The 16,933-nt window shown below is 44.2% G+C and overlaps 1 protein-coding gene across 3 annotated transcripts in view; it reads left to right on the top strand.

Annotated features, from left to right (window-relative positions):
• MATN2 (matrilin 2) overlaps positions 1-16,933 on the top strand; it is a 173,410-nt gene that overhangs the window by 154,209 nt on the left and 2,268 nt on the right. For 2 of the 3 annotated variants that reach the window (XM_061439292.1, XM_061439293.1), the window contains exons 11-18: positions 1,793-1,915; positions 3,099-3,221; positions 5,739-5,861; positions 10,660-11,073; positions 13,987-14,139; positions 15,857-15,928; positions 16,262-16,396; positions 16,777-16,875. In XM_061439292.1, coding sequence (XP_061295276.1) covers positions 1,793-1,915; positions 3,099-3,221; positions 5,739-5,861; positions 10,660-11,073; positions 13,987-14,139; positions 15,857-15,928; positions 16,262-16,396; positions 16,777-16,875 — 1,242 coding nt within the window. The remainder of the gene's footprint in view (positions 1-1,792; positions 1,916-3,098; positions 3,222-5,738; positions 5,862-10,659; positions 11,074-13,986; positions 14,140-15,856; positions 15,929-16,261; positions 16,397-16,776; positions 16,876-16,933) is intronic. The other variant, XM_061439294.1, reaches the window with a different exon arrangement.

The raw sequence follows: 16,933 nt of genomic DNA, 5'->3' as shown, positions 1-16,933 counted from the left end.
GGCCAGCTCTGCTTTGACTCTCGTCTGCAGTTATAATTTCAGTTGATAAAACGCTTTCCCACTGTTCAGATTTTGGCGGCCCTTCTGCCCAAACGAAGACAAAATTCCCTTCGTGTTTGGAAGCTTACTTTAGAATATAGCAACGCAGTGTAGCTGGGGAAAACATGGGATTTATTATCAAAAGATTACATTTTTAATCTGGTGCTGTCACTTATTAGCAACTGATGTTGGCAAGCCATCAATCTTCCCAAAGCATAGTTTCCCTGGCTGGTAAATGAGAATAACAACAGCTGCTTTAATTAACCCATAGGGTCGTTCTCAAGACTCCCCTCCAAGAAAAATACTGCAAAAATGCCTTAGAAAAAAGCGTATGGTCTGTGCCTGACTATAAAAGTGATTATGCGCATTCATTTTAAAACCTCACTTCAAAGCCACTATAGAAATTCCGCTCCATCTGAAATGATAGCGTTGACTCTCAGAATTCTGTTTGGTTCTTAGAAAAAGTCCCTTCCCATCTGTCCTCAGTATCAAGCTTTAGCATATCAGCCTGGTTTTTACAGCCTGCTGTCACAGAAGCTGCCCAGCCCCGTCTATGGCAACGCCATTCTTCAGTCGCTCAGCCCTAGGACCTCAGGTCACCCATGACTCTTCTGTCATATCCATGTGAAGATGGACTCTTTATATTAACCCATCAGCAAAGCTTTCAGGCTCTGCCTTCAAAGTCCAGCCTCAGTCTGACCCTCTCACCCGCCTGTCTGAGAGGTCAGGCAGTGGCTCTCTTCCCACTCTCCCTGCTCCAGCCTTACCCGTGGCCCGTTCTGTGCACAGTGGTCCTTTAAGAAAAAAGTCAGTTCGTGTCACCCCACTGCTCAGAACCCTCCAGTGACCCCTTCTGACTTAGATGCAGCCACTGCGTGTGACTCCCACGAGGTCTGTCCTGGCTCATCGCCTGCCCAGTCCCCTGATCTCCTTACCTTTCCTGAAACCTCCCGACCCGCTCCTGCCCCTGTTTGCAGATGCTGTACTTCCTTGGGTGTCATCCTTTTCAAACACCATGCATTCACTCGTCTCTTTCTCCAGGGCTCTGCTTAGTGTCACCTTCTCTGACATGGCATGGAAAATAATAAACCCTCTGCACACTCCAAATCAGCAGACCCTCTCCATCACCCTCATCCTGCTTTTCTCTGTAGCACCTTCTCCTGACATATACATTTGTCTGTCTGTCTTGCCCCTCTTTCCTTCCGCCCTTGCCACCACATGTAAACTTCACAAAAGCAGAAACTTGGTTTTACTCATTGTTACGTCCCCAGAGACTGGAAGAGTGCCTGACTCAGAGAGAGGGGACTCACGAAATATTCCACAGATCAGGGAACAAATGAATGAATGAATGAATGGATGGAGGGATGACCAAAGTAGGACACATACATGCATACATAAGCAGATGTGCAGATAATCATGGTTATCTGATAATCTGACATTATGGTTACATGATGACCAATGATGTGGAACTTATTTTCTAATATTTATAGGCCATTTCTATCTCTCCTTTTGTAATTTGTCTTCTGTGTCTTTTGTTCATTTTTCCTACAGAGATGATAGTATTATTTTATTTTATGTGCTTTTTATATATTAAGACATTTTGCTCATAGACATGGTTTCTATTTTGAAATGTACCCTGTAGGATAAAGTACTGTTTTCATTTAAGGTGTCTGAAATACCTTAAAAGATTAAATACGTGACTAATGTATGAATCATTTCCTTCTTTTGTGTCTGTTTCCACTTGGATTCTCAGAACTGGACGCTTGTGCTCTGGGCAAGCATGGTTGTGAACATTTGTGTATAAGCAGTGGAGACTCTTTCGTGTGCCGATGCTTTGAAGGGTATATACTCCGTGGAGATGGGAAGACCTGCAGAAGTAAGTTCTCATTGGAGTGGGTTCCCATTATTATTTCTGATCTCTGCCTGAAATCCACCAGCCTGATCTCTGTGTAAATCGGTTACTCTCAAAAACCACTGCCACAAGACCAGTAAATGTAATGTGGGCTCATAGATCAGGAAAAAAACTGACTTCAGGTTGAAAACTAAGGAAATGTAAATCAACTATGGGCTTTGATATTACTGTATCAGTATCGGTCCATTCATCCTAACAAGCGTATCACACTACTGTAAGATGTTGATACTAGGGGAATGTGGGTATGCGGTTTACAGGGGATCTGTGTACTGTCTTCTCAATTTTCCGTAGATCTAGACCTGTCCTAAAAAAAAAAGAAAGACTATTAAAAAGAAAACAAACCAATGAACAAGTGACAAAAGTCAAAGCCAGAGCCACAACTGAAGGTGATACACCCGGTGACAAGAAGCAGTGTGCTCTACTAGAAGGATGTCCAGTCTGAAATTCGGATTCTCTCAGCTTCTAGCGCTGCCATTTATTAGTTAGGCAAGCAGCTTAACTTCCCTGATCCTCTGCTTCTTTAACAATATTGTTGCTATTGTTTCTGGTGACACAAATCCCTCTTAGAGACACTCTTTTGATGAGGCCATTCTTACATCTCAGAAAGCAAGGTCTCTTCCATAGGGCCAAGACACGTCTCTGTCAAGGCAAAGGGGAGTGGGTAACCCTGAGCAAATGATTCCTGCCCTTGTCAGTCATCATCTCAAGCTTCTCAAAGCTCTCTTTACTAAGAGAATCTCATATTGATGCATTTGAAGAAAAGATGGGTACCTGGAAGTATTACTCTCATTTTTCATAAAGGAAAGGGAAGCCTGCAAGAGGTTAAGTGATTCTCCAAAGTCACGTTGTCAGGGAAAAACTCAAAACTAGATTTCAGCATCACCAGTCCAAATTGAGGTTTAATGCCCTAAGTAATCATACCAATTCCTGCAGAAGGCCTGTGATGGACTGCGTTTTTACAAGACACTGAAGTAGGTGCTGGTGGATGGCGGTGGCTGTGACAGGGAGGAAGCTCAGAGAGTGAACCCGAAGTAGAGCGGCTGAGCTCAGATGGCCCTGGAGTCCAGGGGCTGAGAAGGATGGATCCTCCCAGGTGAAGCCCAGGGAAAACTGATGGTGGTGAAATTTTTAACTTTGCTGTCCTCAGGGAAAGATGTCTGCCAAGCAGTGGACCACGGCTGTGAGCACGCTTGTGTGAGCACTGGGGAGTCGTACGTCTGCAAGTGCATGGAGGGATTCCGGCTGGCCGAGGACGGGAAACGCTGCAGAAGTAAGTCGCTTCGACTCAGGACAGTTAGAGAGTTTCTTTTAACGTTGGAAGTTTTCCGTTACAGTCAGTGTCACTATTGTAAGTCCCTGCCTTGGATACTCGGCAACTGTTGTGCTTGTGATCAGTACACTGGACCCTCAGTGCTTCAGGAACTTCTCACCCAGGGTCCTGAGTCGTCAGGCTCTTCGTTGCTTTCACTTTCTCCCAGTTGTAGCCCCTTTCCACAGGAGTTGTATGGATGCGCAGAGCCTAGCAGAGTGCCTGGCTAGCCATTGGAAAGGATTAGAATCTGGGTCAGCAATTGCGGTGAGGGTCAAAGCATAGTTGTAGCGCTTTTTCTTCTTGGAAAACCTTGTAAGTAAGGGCAGAAGGTGAGAGAAGGGATGAAGGGGTTTTTTGGGGGGGTCTGGATTATCCATTAACATTTACTTCTGTGGGTCACTCAGAACAGATTATGAGAGCTTTCTTATAAGGTATATTGCTCAGGGTTCTCCAGAGAACCAATAAAATGTGTGTGTGTGTGTGTGTGCACATATGTGTGTGTATATGTGTGTTTGTGGATACATGATAGATCAATAGGTAGATAGATAAGGAATCTGTTGGTGACCCAGGGAAGAGCTGATATTGCAGCTCCAATCTGAAGGCAGTCTGGAAGCAGAATTCCCTCTTCTTTGGGGGAAATTCAGTCTTTTTTTCTCTAAAGGTCTTCAAAATAGGGCCCACCCATACTATGGAGGATATTCTGCTTTACTCAAAGGCTCATGATTTAAATATTATCTTATCTAAAGAAGTACCTTCATAGCAACATTTAAACCAGTGTTTTATGCAACAACCAGGTGCTATAACCTAGCCAAAGTGACTCATAAAATGAACCATCACAGCCCTGAGAAGGAGAGATGGGGACACGTGAGCTCAGTGAAGTGGGCAGGAAATGAGCATGGGGTCAGGATTTCCACCCCCTGTGAGATTTTGAGGTGTTAACCCCTATTTTCAGGGGGTCTTAACGTGGTCTACTTGTTTTTGTGATACTCTGCTCCAGTGGGCAGGATGGCCCTTCTTTAGTTTAAAAAAAGAAAAAAAACTCATCTGCGGTGGAGGTTGATTTGGGGGAATTGATGCTTTTGAACTGTGGTGTTGGACAAGATTCTTGAGAGTCCCTTGGACTGCAAGGAGATCCAACTAGTCCATCCTAAAGATCAGTCCTGGGTGTCCATAGGAAGGACTGATGTTGAAGCTGAAACTCCAATACTTTGGCCACCTGATGCGAAGAGGTGACTCATTTGAAGAGCCTGATGCTGGGAAAGATTGAGGGCAGGAGGAGAAGGGGATGACAGAGGATGAGATGGTTGGATGGCATCACTGACTCGATGGACATGGGTTTGGGTGGACTCCGGGAGTTGGTGATGGACAGGGAGGCCTGGCGTACTGCAGTTCATGGGGTCACAGAGTCGGACACGAGACTGAACTGAACTGAACATCACAGATTGCTGAGATAACTTGGGGCTTCCACAGGTCAACACCGAGGGGTAAAGGAGAACTCACTCCTCATTATTCCTCCAGGAGGAAGGGCTTTTCTGCCTTTAGCAGGAAGTTCTGTTTGCAAGACTGATTCCTGGGATGCCTGTGGGTCCATGGGCTGACTCTGCGGGGCGCCCTATGCAAGGCTGTGTTCTGCCTTCACGCGGCGCTGTCCTTCTGTGGGGACCATGGCTACAGTTCTGCCATTATGTCTGCCTGAGCCGTTCGTTCATGCTTCTGTTTTTGTAAGCATGGAATGCACGTGTGCATCATTTCTACACTCAACACACTTTTTGCTCAATAGGTTGAGCTTGTACAACTGGTACACAAGGCTCAACTTCTTCCTCTGAAATTTGATTGCTAAATCAAATCCTTCCAGAGGGATCTGTAGTCACTGATTGCAGTTTTGCAGGAAGCTTCTTAGGGAGCTAATGACAGGAAGGAAGCAGAGAACAGAAGGCTTTCATGCTGTGGAGGAGGACCACTCAGGACACTTCCTGACTCAGACATGTCGCTGAGTGGCTGTGTGACCTTGTATCAAACTTTGCTTCTTCATGTATCCATTGGGCATGACTATCCCTGCCCTCCTCTCTCCACAGGATGCTGTGAAGATTAAAGAGCTGTCGCTACTGTGAAGAGTCTGAAGTGCCTCACACATGAGAACTGTACATTAGACAATTGAAACTGGGATGTCTATGGGGAAAAATCAGAAGGGTGGGAAAATCAAACCTCAAAGTACATTGAACAATTCTAAAAATTATTAAATCCAGGACACCTGATCACCCAGCTTACCATTCAGTTTCATGGAAACTAGAGTTTTCTAAGAGGAGATTTCCTTTACCATGCCCTCTCCTGAGTATTAGACTGAAAGGGGGATGTTATAGAGGAGGTTTGAATGAAGATTTAATGGTTTATTTCCATGATCTGTCCTGACATGACTGTTCAATCCAGCTCGTTTCTACACTGATGGGGTTGCTTCACTTCCTATATAACCCTCAGGGAAGGATGTCTGCAAATCGACCCACCATGGCTGTGAACACATTTGTGTTAACCGTGGCAATTCCTACATCTGCAAATGCTCAAAGGGATTTATTCTAGCTGAGGATGGAAGACGGTGCAAAAGTAAGTGATCTGAACTGGGGTTTGTTTTTGCTTTAATTTGGTTTGGGAGCAATTGTTTTTTTGGAGTATTTGCAGGAAGTAAAATCCTTCACCTCTGCTTCTACCATAGATATAAATGTGTATGCGTAGATACAGAATGGGGAAGAGAGCTTAACTGCACCTGTGAAAACACTTTTGGTTTCAGTTGACAGTAAGTTCACTGTCAGCTGAGAGGCCAGAGTGATCCTAGCTGAATAAGAATATCGGGAATGAGGGAGGTAAGACTTGTGTTCTTAAACTTAAAAAATAGTATCTCTAAAGTGGCAGAAAAAGCCTTGAGAGAGGTATTTTATAATCTCAGGGTAGAGAACTTTCTAAACATGACATGAAACATCAAAGAAAAAGGAAAATGTGTAATAAGAGATTAAAGCTACATTTTTTACCTTTTAGTTATCAGAGTTCAGTAAGTTCGATGATTCCTTACGTTAGCAAAGGTATGTTGTAATAGGGAATTGTAAATTTATCACTAGGTGTCTGAATTGGTACAACTTTTAGGAGGGCAGTTTGGCAAATATTTTAATTTTTAAAAATATTTTAAAAATAAATGTTTTATTTTTTTTAATAAAAAATATTAAAAAAATTTTTTTAAACCAGGACACTGGTCCTGGTGTCTGAGTGATTCCCTGGCCCAGCAAATGGACCATGTTTCCAGAGCTCTGAAGACAGGGGCTAACACCCCAAAGTATGCCGAGCAGCTGCCAAGAACAAAGGCCGAAGCTCCCAGCTCCCGATACCTGGCAAACAAATGCGGGACTGCCTCAGGAACTGGTTGCTTCTCTGAGGTAACCCCAACTCCCAGTGTATTTGGGGAGGAGCTTTGAAAACAAGTTGGGGAGTGGCTGTCCTTCTCTGAGACTGGAGAGATTCCACAAAAGAATCTGGATGTCGTGGAGGAGACAGTGGTTCAGGCAGAGGAAGCAGCTGATGAGATTCCTAGAAAGCGGGAGAAACAGGAGAAGAAACGCTTGAAGACAGAAAAGACTGGCTGCCATTGCCCTGGCATCACCAGAAAAAAGCAGTGTGAGGAGTGTGAGGAGACAAGTGAAAGACCCAAAGAGAAGCAAAAGCCCCAGAAGGCGCCTCAGGAAGATGGAATGGAAAACCCATCTGTCTTCTTCTCCAAACCCAAGAAAAGGAAACCTTTTTCCAAGAAGGAGCTGGTTAGTAGTGATCTTGAAGAGACAGCAGTGGAAGTCTTTCCAAGTGGAAGAAATCTTTCCCCAAAGAGGAACCAGTTAGTGACCTGAAAGAGTCAGGAAACAAGAGGGTCCCTGAGAAAAAAGAGGAAAAATTATTTTCCAAGGGGAAGCCACCCCACAGTGAACCTGAAGACGCTGCTGCCAGCAGGCGCGGTAGCTCCAAGAGAAAGAAAACGCTCTGAAAGCTATCCCAGGAAAAACAGAATGGGCATTTCCCTAGTGGGGCGTAACTTGCAGAGTTATTTCCCTAGTGGGGCATAACTTGCAGAGTTATTTCCCAACCATCCCCCAGAGCCCAATAAAAATAAAAACAAACTCACAAGAAAATAAAGGAAGGCAGTTCCAGTTCTAGGAGTTTATGCCGCAGAGAAGTGCATGTCTTCACAAAGCCACATATGAGGGAATATTTTGTACAGTGTTATTTGTAGAGCAAAAATGGGAAATAAGTGCCTGTTTATATGATGCTGATTAAATAAATCATGGTGCATCTGTACATTAGAATACTATACAGCTGGTAAAAGGAATGAAGCAAAACTTCCCTGGTGGTCCGATGGGTAAGGATCCACCTGCCAATGCAGGGTTTACGGGTTCGATCCCTGGTCCAGTAGGAGTCTACATGCTGCAGGGCAACCAGGCCCTGCATCACAGCTGCTGAGCCCACTTGCTGCAACTGCTGAAGCCCAAGCACCTAGAGCCTGTGCTCAGCAATAAGAGAAGCCACTGAAATGAGAAGCCCCGAGCACCGCAACAAAGAAGAGCTCCAACCAGCCGCAACAAAGACCCGGTACAGCCAAGAATAAATAAATAAATATTAAAAAAAGGAATGAAGCAGCTCTAAATATATCCTCAAGATATTTTAAATGAAAAAGCATGGTATCGAGTGGTTTTTATAGTGCTACCATTGATGTATTTTGCAAAAGGCTCCCTCTAACAAACTCTCTCTCTCTGAAGATAGGTATTGTTATAGAGGTTTACATAGAGAGATATAGATATAGATAACCTTTGTAGTGTTTGAACTTTGTTCCATTTGTAATATTTTTTAGAAAAAAAATGAAAGATAAAGGATAGAGACAAAATCTAGAAAGTATCATGGTGAGGAAGTTCAGTATGATGTCAAGTGAAAAATAAAGGAAGAAACTGGGGATCTATGTAGAAAAAAAAGACTTGAGGTACCTTTCAAATACCAAAGTGACAGTCACCTCATCCATTATTTATAGGGCATCCCCTAAACCCTGGGGAAAGAAAGGACATTGGAGAAAAGCCACAGCTTGGTACAGGGACAAAGACCCCTTATCTCAGAGAAACTGTGTGATTAATTAGTTAAGATCATGAGCTTTGATCTTAGGGATTTTCATGAATTTGAACCCACTATTCCTACATTCATGTGACCTTGGAGAAATTATTTAACTGCTCTTGAGTCTCAGTTTCTTCCTATGATATCAGGATAACACCTTACAGAATCGTCATGAGAAATATATGGCATGGTGTGTTTACAGGTGTTTAGCCCAGTGCTGGCACCGTGTCTCAGTGCCTGACAAATGATAGCTACTGTCATCCTCACCGCAGAGCTGTGAGCAGACGGGGCTTCCGTGGTAAGGCGGTGACTTCCCTATCAGAAGAGGTGTTCAGGCCCAGGCTGAGTGAATGGCTATAGAGATGCAGTAAAGATGTGAGCAACAGGGGGGCTGGACCAGTGACCTTTAAAGGTCTTGTCCAAACCCGAGTTTCTGAAACTCTGTGAAAATTAAGCTCAGAAGGCAAATCACAGCTCTGCTCCAGTCTCACTGACTCAACTACCAAAAGAAAACATCCAAGGAAAGCTGAGTGACCTTCCTGCAAATAGGTAGCCAGCAAGCTGGGCTGTCATTAAAGTGAGAATAGGGCATCTCCCGCCCTGGTGCTGTTCCGCTCCATCTAAGATTCTTGTCTCCTGCTGAAGTCGTCTGCTCCGCTCCCTGCAGGGAGGCTGCAGGTGTTCGTTTTATTCTCTAAGAAAATAATATATGAGGGAAAAGAGAAAATAGATTCGCTGCTGAAAAATTATTCCACTATTTCTGAAATCTGCTAGAGAGCCAGGTGCACGCTGCCTGAGATTCAGGCTATGAATGTAAATGAAGTTCTGAATTGGCCATTTCCTCTTTCACTAACAAGAGGTCAATAGGTTGAGTAATGAGGACAAGCGCTTAAAAGGGGAAAGACAGGAACCCAACTCTTCCAACACACATACACACAATTATTTTAGCATGTTAGTCAAGCCAAGAATAGACATATTTTTGCATGTGTGTGTCTTTACTTCCTAATATTGCTGTGCTTCACTTTCAAGTATTAGACAGCTGCCTTGATATGTAAAAGAGAATGTTATATTGCATACTGCAGACTGTTTGAAATGAGATCATCCATTTGGGCTCTGTAAATTTTTCTTATGCAGCCCTAAATAACAAAAAAATCTCTCTATACCCAGCTTGCTAACATATTTGCATAAAGCTTTTACTGTCAGCCATCTGAGGTGCCTGGAAAACGTCCATGTAGGTAAAGAATTCACAGTGATAATTCATTTTAAAATTTCAAAAGGTCAATGATGGGGCCCTGGCGGTCCAGTGGTTGGGAGTCCTGCTGTCACTGCCAAGGGCCTGGCTTCGGTCACTGGGCGGGTGGGTAGGATCCCTCAGCCTGTGCAACAGGGCCCAAAAAAAAAAAAAAAAAAAAACGGTGAAGAGGGTACTTAGTGGTTGTACTACCGAATGGATACCTCCTCCTTCGTGTATTTTCTCAACAAGCATTTATTGAACAACTATTGTGTGCCAGGTATTGGAAGTACAGAAATCAATGAGAAATGGCTCCTGCTGAGCAGGAACTGGTGGACTAGAGGAGGAAGCTGACACTCAGCTAGCCGGCTGCTGTACGGTGTGGAACGCTGCCCAGAACACACTGGACTGTGAACAACACGGAGTGGGACTCTGCCTGGGTCACTTGCAGTCCTGCCGCACTGCCTGCCTTACACAAAGCAGCAGCTCAATAACAATTTTTGTTGACCAGATTAGTAGTGTGAAGGCTACACAGAGAGTAACGAACACAAGCTGGGCTACAAGGAAATCTCCCTAGAAGATCGAGATGACTGAGCTGACCTGGAAGAATCTCCAAGTCTATTGTGTGTGAGATGCCAGCACTGGAGTGATGTCACTCTCCTGGAGTAAAGTTTTTGGAATCTTTTGGGGGTATCAGGCCCTGCAGGGTACTCTACAGACAGTCCCTCCGAGGCCTGACTCCTGGTGATCCAGGGTAGACTGTGGGTTTCAATTCGTATATCTGCCATGTGTTTTTGCTTGTGGAAAATACTATTTTTAACAATTTGACAAGCCACACGTAAAGGCAATTGTGAACATTATGGTTGTTTGTGACTCCCCCGACACTTTCTGTCTATCCTGTGTTACTATCTAAAGAATAAAGGTAGCTCTCCAAAATAGTTATGCCTCCAGTGGAAGTATAATTTTCTTCTCTTCTTGTGTATAATGATTTTTTTAAATCATTTAACCATTACAACTTTCCTTTTATTCCTGTAGGATGCACTGAAGGCCCAGTTGACTTGGTTTTTGTGATTGATGGGTCCAAGAGCCTTGGAGAAGATAATTTTGAGATTGTGAAGCAGTTTGTCACTGGAATTATAGATTCCTTGGCGATTTCTCCCAAAGCTGCTCGAGTAGGGCTGCTCCAGTATTCCACGCTGGTCCGCACAGAGTTTACCCTGAGAAACTTCAGCTCGGCCAAAGACATGAAAAAAGCCGTGGCCCACATGAAATACATGGGCAAGGGCTCTATGACCGGGCTGGCCCTGAAACATATGTTTGAGAGAAGTTTTACCCAAGTAGAAGGGGCCCGGCCTCTCTCCGCACGGGTGCCCAGAGTGGCCATCGTCTTCACGGACGGACGGGCTCAGGACGACGTCTCCGAGTGGGCCAGTAAAGCCCAGGCCAGTGGTAACGTGGGATGGGGGTGTGTTTTACCCCACTCAGGTTCAGGTTTCTTAAACTCGCTTGGTGTTCACCTTGGGGTGGGGGAGCATGGGAGTGAGATTCCCTGAGGGGACAGAATGGCTTCCTGTCACCGCGGTTACACACCTTTACTAAACTGCCACCTAGTGGCGTTAAAGGGACCCCACAGGGATGCCAAAGTCTTGTGGACTGTAAGGGGGTCTGCATACAGGTCACACCTGAGTAATCATCTCCTGTGATGATTTACCAGCCAGGCTGTGACCTCCAGAACAGAGAATCAATCCTACATGTGCTGTTTAACCAGAAAAATAAACAATACTTCCCAGACACTGGTCTGGTTGTTTTAGAATCACCTGAAGAACTGATAAAAATAGATTCCTAGTAGGAGGAGCTCTTACCAATATATTTTTTTAATTTTTAAAATTTTTATTGGCGTAATATACCTTTTTTTTTAAGCAACGCTACCAGTGAGCATACTGGGAGTGCAGTAGCCTTAAGACAGTGAATGGTCTTGTGTTTGCAGGAGGCAAAAGTGAGCTTTTGAGAAAATCAAAATGTCAGATGAGATCATGACTCTTAAACTCTGTTGCTCGGTAAAGCTTAGCCTCTTTGAGGTTTGTCTGACTCCACGTATAATGCAGGGGGGACTTTAAGTTGCTTTAGATGTTTGACTATGTTGCTTTTGAGGTTTGACTATAGATGTCAAATGTGGCAGAGGAATATGGCTCTTGGCAAAAGGAAACCCCAAAGCTAGGACGGTTGGTAGACAGCTTGAGGGAAAGTGTCTGGATTCCTTGGGAAGATGGGAAGACCTGAGGGTCGTGAAGCAGTTTGTTTGAACGCTGCTTTCTTTAAGAACTTGTCGAGAGCACATTGCTTCAGCAGCTCCTATGAGGGGGAAAGTGTGTGCACCAACTTGATGGACTCAGTGCCTCCGTCAGGCCTGGAACATAATACTTGTGTGATTAATCCTTGCTGAGTGAAGGATTACTCAGCACTCAAAGTGCTAAAGTGCCGCTGGCGAGCTCCGTTCCTCCTCACAGAAGGGCTGGTTCACGTCACCCTTCAGTCACCGTCTTAGTGAAGGGGGCCACTTCACTGATATTGCTTATTTCACTCTTTATTCTTTTTTTCTGAGCCCCCAAATGTGTCCTGCCTGAATCAGCTGGGCAGATTGTAAAACTGGCTGCTCACACCTGGTTTCCCTGCTTCTGGACTAGCTTAGCTGAGCTCCTGTCAAACCCACCAACCCCTCTAGCCTGTATTCTTAGAATGTACTGGGGCAACACCTTGTCTCCAAAGACAGTGGTTAGTCCTCTTATCTATCTTATGGAAGCCAACCTACCTTACTCTCTCCCCCACTCAAATTTCCACAAATCCTCCAAAGGCGGGTGGTGGGAGAAACATATATGCTTGGTTCTTGAATCAACAAGACTTATCTGAAGTGACTTCCTCTGATTAACTTAGTTACTCCTATGTATAATGAACACAATCTTAAAATAGTAGTTATCCTTTTTAGGAGACTGTGTGTAAAGTCACTGGGCTCTCAAACAATTATGCTGAACTTGGCTGTTGACCTTACAGAGACTTTAGAATGAGGCACAATTCTTGCCCTTTGACTTAAAGAGCCATTTTTATGTCTATTTTTAAAAAAATCTAGTTTAATGAATTAGCCAGAGTACAATATCTGCTGAGAAGTGTTGAAAATCAAGCAGAACTTAAGTTCTTATTAATGTTTAATTTTCAAATGAAGAGGATATTGGAGAAGGGAATCTAATGATTAATTGTTTTTATAAAAAACTTTTGGAACAATCTCATATGCCTGTTGAAATCTAAAGTTGATACTTGTGTTTGTTCTTTTTTTTTTTTTTTTTACTTAGGGAATTTCCAGTGCTCTGCAGATTCTCCTTTTCAGCTTAGCACCTTCTTACAAGGCTTTATCCTCCCAAGATGGGTGGGCAGAATAGTTTCATTTGGCTGCAGGTCACTTAAGGTTACTATCTGTACCTTTGACAAGTAGAAACTAGGTTACAAGGTCATAAACTGACCTGTTTCTTAAGAATTCTCCCAGAAGAGATTCTTATTTAGTAAGCCATGAGATAGTGTTCTTTTTTTCCTTACCCACAAGACTAATTCAGCGGAAAGTTGAAGATTTGCGAATGACCTTGTCCGGAGCTGCGCAGGTCGGTGGTCAGGTTCCCCAACCTCTCTTCAGTGGCCCCCCTTCCTCTCTGGGGTCACTGCCTTTTGCTCACAAGGCCAAAATAAAAATGGTGGAAAAGAAAGGGAGGCTGACACGGATGCCTCACATCCCACCAGTTATTAATATCCAGCTGGCTCTGAGTGCAGAACACACAACTTCCAGATGCTGGGAACACAACTCTCACTACTGTGTTCTTTTTTTTTTTTTTAAAGTTGGCTTACAACGTGTATTAGTTTCAGGTGTACAGCAAAGTGATTCAGATAATACACACATATTTTATATACGTGAAGTGAAGTGAAGTCGCTCAGTCGTGTCTGACTCTTTGCGGCCCCAGGGACTGTAGCCTACCAGGCTCCTCTGTCCATGGAATTTTCCAGGCAAGAGTACTGGAGTGGGTTGCCATTTCCTTCTCCAGGGGATTTTCCTAACCCAGGGATCGAACCCGGGTCTCCCGCATTGTGGGCAGATGCTTTACCGTCTGAGCCACGTATGTATATATAGACAATAAGCTCCTACTGTATAGCACAAGGAACTATGTTCAGTGTCTTCAGATTCTTCCCCATTATACAAGATATATAGTAGTGTATATCTGCTATATACCCAAGCTTCTACGTTATCCCTTCCCCTTTGGTAACCCTACATTTGTTTTCTGTGTCTGTGTAACTACCCTGTTCTTCATTTGCTTTGTACCTCAGGTATAACTATGTATGCTGTGGGGGTAGGGAAAGCCATTGAGGAAGAGCTACAAGAGATTGCCTCTGAGCCCACAGAAAAGCATCTCTTCTATGCAGAAGACTTCAGCACAATGGGCGAGATCAGTGATAAACTGCAGAAAGGCATCTGTGAAGGTACTGCAGGTTACGTCTAGGAGAGACCTTAGCAAACAGCAGCGTGAACCCTTGAATGAGAAATTCTTAATGCGTTCCTTCAAAGTGCTCAAAAAAGTGCCTCCCTTGTGGGCAGGGCCCAGTGCTGTCTGGAAACAGTAAGCACAAAACGTAGAATAGGGGAGAGAGAAGACAATAATAGCTCACATAGAAAATGAAAGTATTAGTCACTCAGTCGTGTCCGACTCTTTGTGACCCCATGGACGGCAGCATGCCAGGCTTCCTTGTCCTTTACCATCTCCTGGAGTTTACTCACTCATGTCCATTGAGTTGGTGATGCCATCCAACCATTTCACCATCTGTCATCCCCTTCTCCCGCCTTCATCTTTCCCAGCATCGGGGTCTTTTGCAATGAGTTAGCTCTTTGCAGCAGGTGGCCAAAGTATTGGAGCTTCAGCATCAGTCCTTCCAATGAATATTCAGGATTATTTCCTTTAGGGTTGACTGGTTTGAACTCCTTGCTGTCCAAGGGACTCTCAAGATACTATGCTGCTGCTGCTAAGTCGCTTCAGTCGTGTCTGACTCTGTGCAACCCCATAGACGGCAGCCCATCAGGCTCCCCCGTCCCTGGGATTCTCCAGGCGAGAACACTGGAGTGGGTTGCCATTTCCTTCTCCAATGCATGAAAGTGAAAAGTGAAAGTGAAGTCGCTCAGTCGTGTCCGACTCTTAGCGACCCCATGGACTGCAGCCTACCAGGCTCCTCGGTCCATGGGATTTTCCAGGCAAGAGTACTGGAGTGGGGTGCCATTGCCTTCTCTGCAAGATACTATACTTATTAGCTATTATTAATAGCTAATAATAATGCTAATAAATTGCTTGAGCATTTGCTCTGTGCTGAGCAGTGTAGTCAGTGTTTTAACACATGGCATACTTAATCCTCACAAAAACCCTATGGAGATGATCATGTAACTACAACCGACAGTTATATAAATCAGGAAAGCTGATGCACAATTTTGGGATACACCTGTAAGTAGAGTGGGAAGGGATGGTAGTCCTTCCAAGCCCACTGATAAAAATGTAAAGACTGCCTCTTGCATGGACTGCTCCAGTTTACAGAACATTAGGCTGCCCTTTGGAACTTAATGTTCTTATGTATAGGAGCCCCCTGTGCTCTTCTCCGGTTCACTATGGTGCCGGTGTGCTTACGTAGAGCAGTTCTCCCAGGTTTGACTGACTCCATGTGTAAGGCAGGGGAACCGGAAAAGCAGTTCTGCCCATTTTTCCTTTTATTCCTGTCCCAGGTTCAGTGGCCAGTAAAATCCCAGTCAAAGTGATGTGTCTTATTCCTCCCCAGCAAAGAGCACTGGGATGAAGGGGGCCAGGGCGGGAAGGCCTCTTGGATTTCTAATGCAACTTGATGTTTAGCCTCCAAGCTCTTTTATTTAAGTGGAGCTGCTGCCAATGCAACTTAATAACTGGATAAACTTTTTTCCCACCCTGCTTTCTAGACATAATATTTAGGGGGCCATTCTTAAGTACGAAGATGCATTTAAGGGGTCCAGGCTTCTCTTACAGGAGAGAATGCCTCTGGAAGGTCTTGGGTGGTGTTACCGAATCAGACCAGAACATCCCGGGTGGTGGCAGGCAGGTAAACAGTTGGTCTGGGACCAGTTTCCTAAGAACATATGCACCCATGTGGACAACTGTCACTCTTCTGGTCGTCTTTTACCTCTCAGCTCTGGAAGACTCTGATGGAAGACAGGACTCCCCAGCAGGGGAACTGCCAAAGAGGGTCCACCAGCCAACAGGTATATTTTTTAAAAGCAATATTTTTAGAATCTTCAGTGGCTGCTTCCACCATGGTTTCCCCTCAGACAAATGAAGTGTAAGTAAGAAAGATTTGAATTACGTTAACTATGGCTTTTCCCCCTCCATCACATAGGAAACATTTACTCTACCCTTTTTTAGCCATAGTTGCTAAGAGCCTCTCTGCTGATGGTCTTTCTGCCATAGTATGTCCTAAAGTAAAGCTATGTACCTCATTCTAGGAATAACAAGTACCCTACTCTGACAGCTGATGGCTGTTTTATAACCACAACCATGTTAAACAGGTTTGACTTCAGTTTTCTTTCTCTTTACAGAATCTGAGCCAGTCACCATAAATATCCGAGACCTACTTTCCTGTTCTAATTTTGCAGTGCAACACAGATATCTGTTTGAAGAAGACAATCTTGCACGGTCTACACAAAAAGTTTTCCATTCGACAAAATCCTCAGGTAATTCCAAGTAAAATATTACTATTAGGTAGCTTGCTATCAAGCCTCTCAACTTGCCAACAAACTCAGCTTAAGGGAGGACAGGAAAGGAGCAAGTAGGCGGTAGGTGGGGTGGGGAAGAGAAGAACTTAAGAAAAAGGAGAACTAAAAAAATAAATGAGAAGAAACTGCAGCAACCTTCCCGCAGTCCACAATAAAAGCCACTTCAGCAGTGGACACATATACAGCTCTTTGCTCTTATCTACTGGATCTTGCCACTTGGAAGAAGTTGAACATTGCTTTCATTATGGTTTCCTCCATGTGCTGATTCAGTCCTATCACAGTGTGTCTGCAAAGTCTGGTGGGTTATAGAGGTGAACACTTTCCATCTGCTTTCTTAGGAAGTCCTTTGGAAGAAAAACAGGATCAATGCAAATGTGAAAACCTTATAATGTTCCAGAACCTTGCAAATGAAGAAGTAAGAAAATTAACGCAGCGCTATATCCTTTTCTAATGTTATGCCTCTGTATGGAATGCAAAGAATACTATCAAAACCTC

Source organism: Bos javanicus, chromosome 14 (assembly GCF_032452875.1).
Source record: "Bos javanicus breed banteng chromosome 14, ARS-OSU_banteng_1.0, whole genome shotgun sequence".
Classification (NCBI taxonomy): domain Eukaryota; kingdom Metazoa; phylum Chordata; class Mammalia; order Artiodactyla; family Bovidae; genus Bos; species Bos javanicus.
Note: the sequence above shows the minus strand (reverse complement) of the source record. Positions and strands in the feature narration are given on the sequence as shown.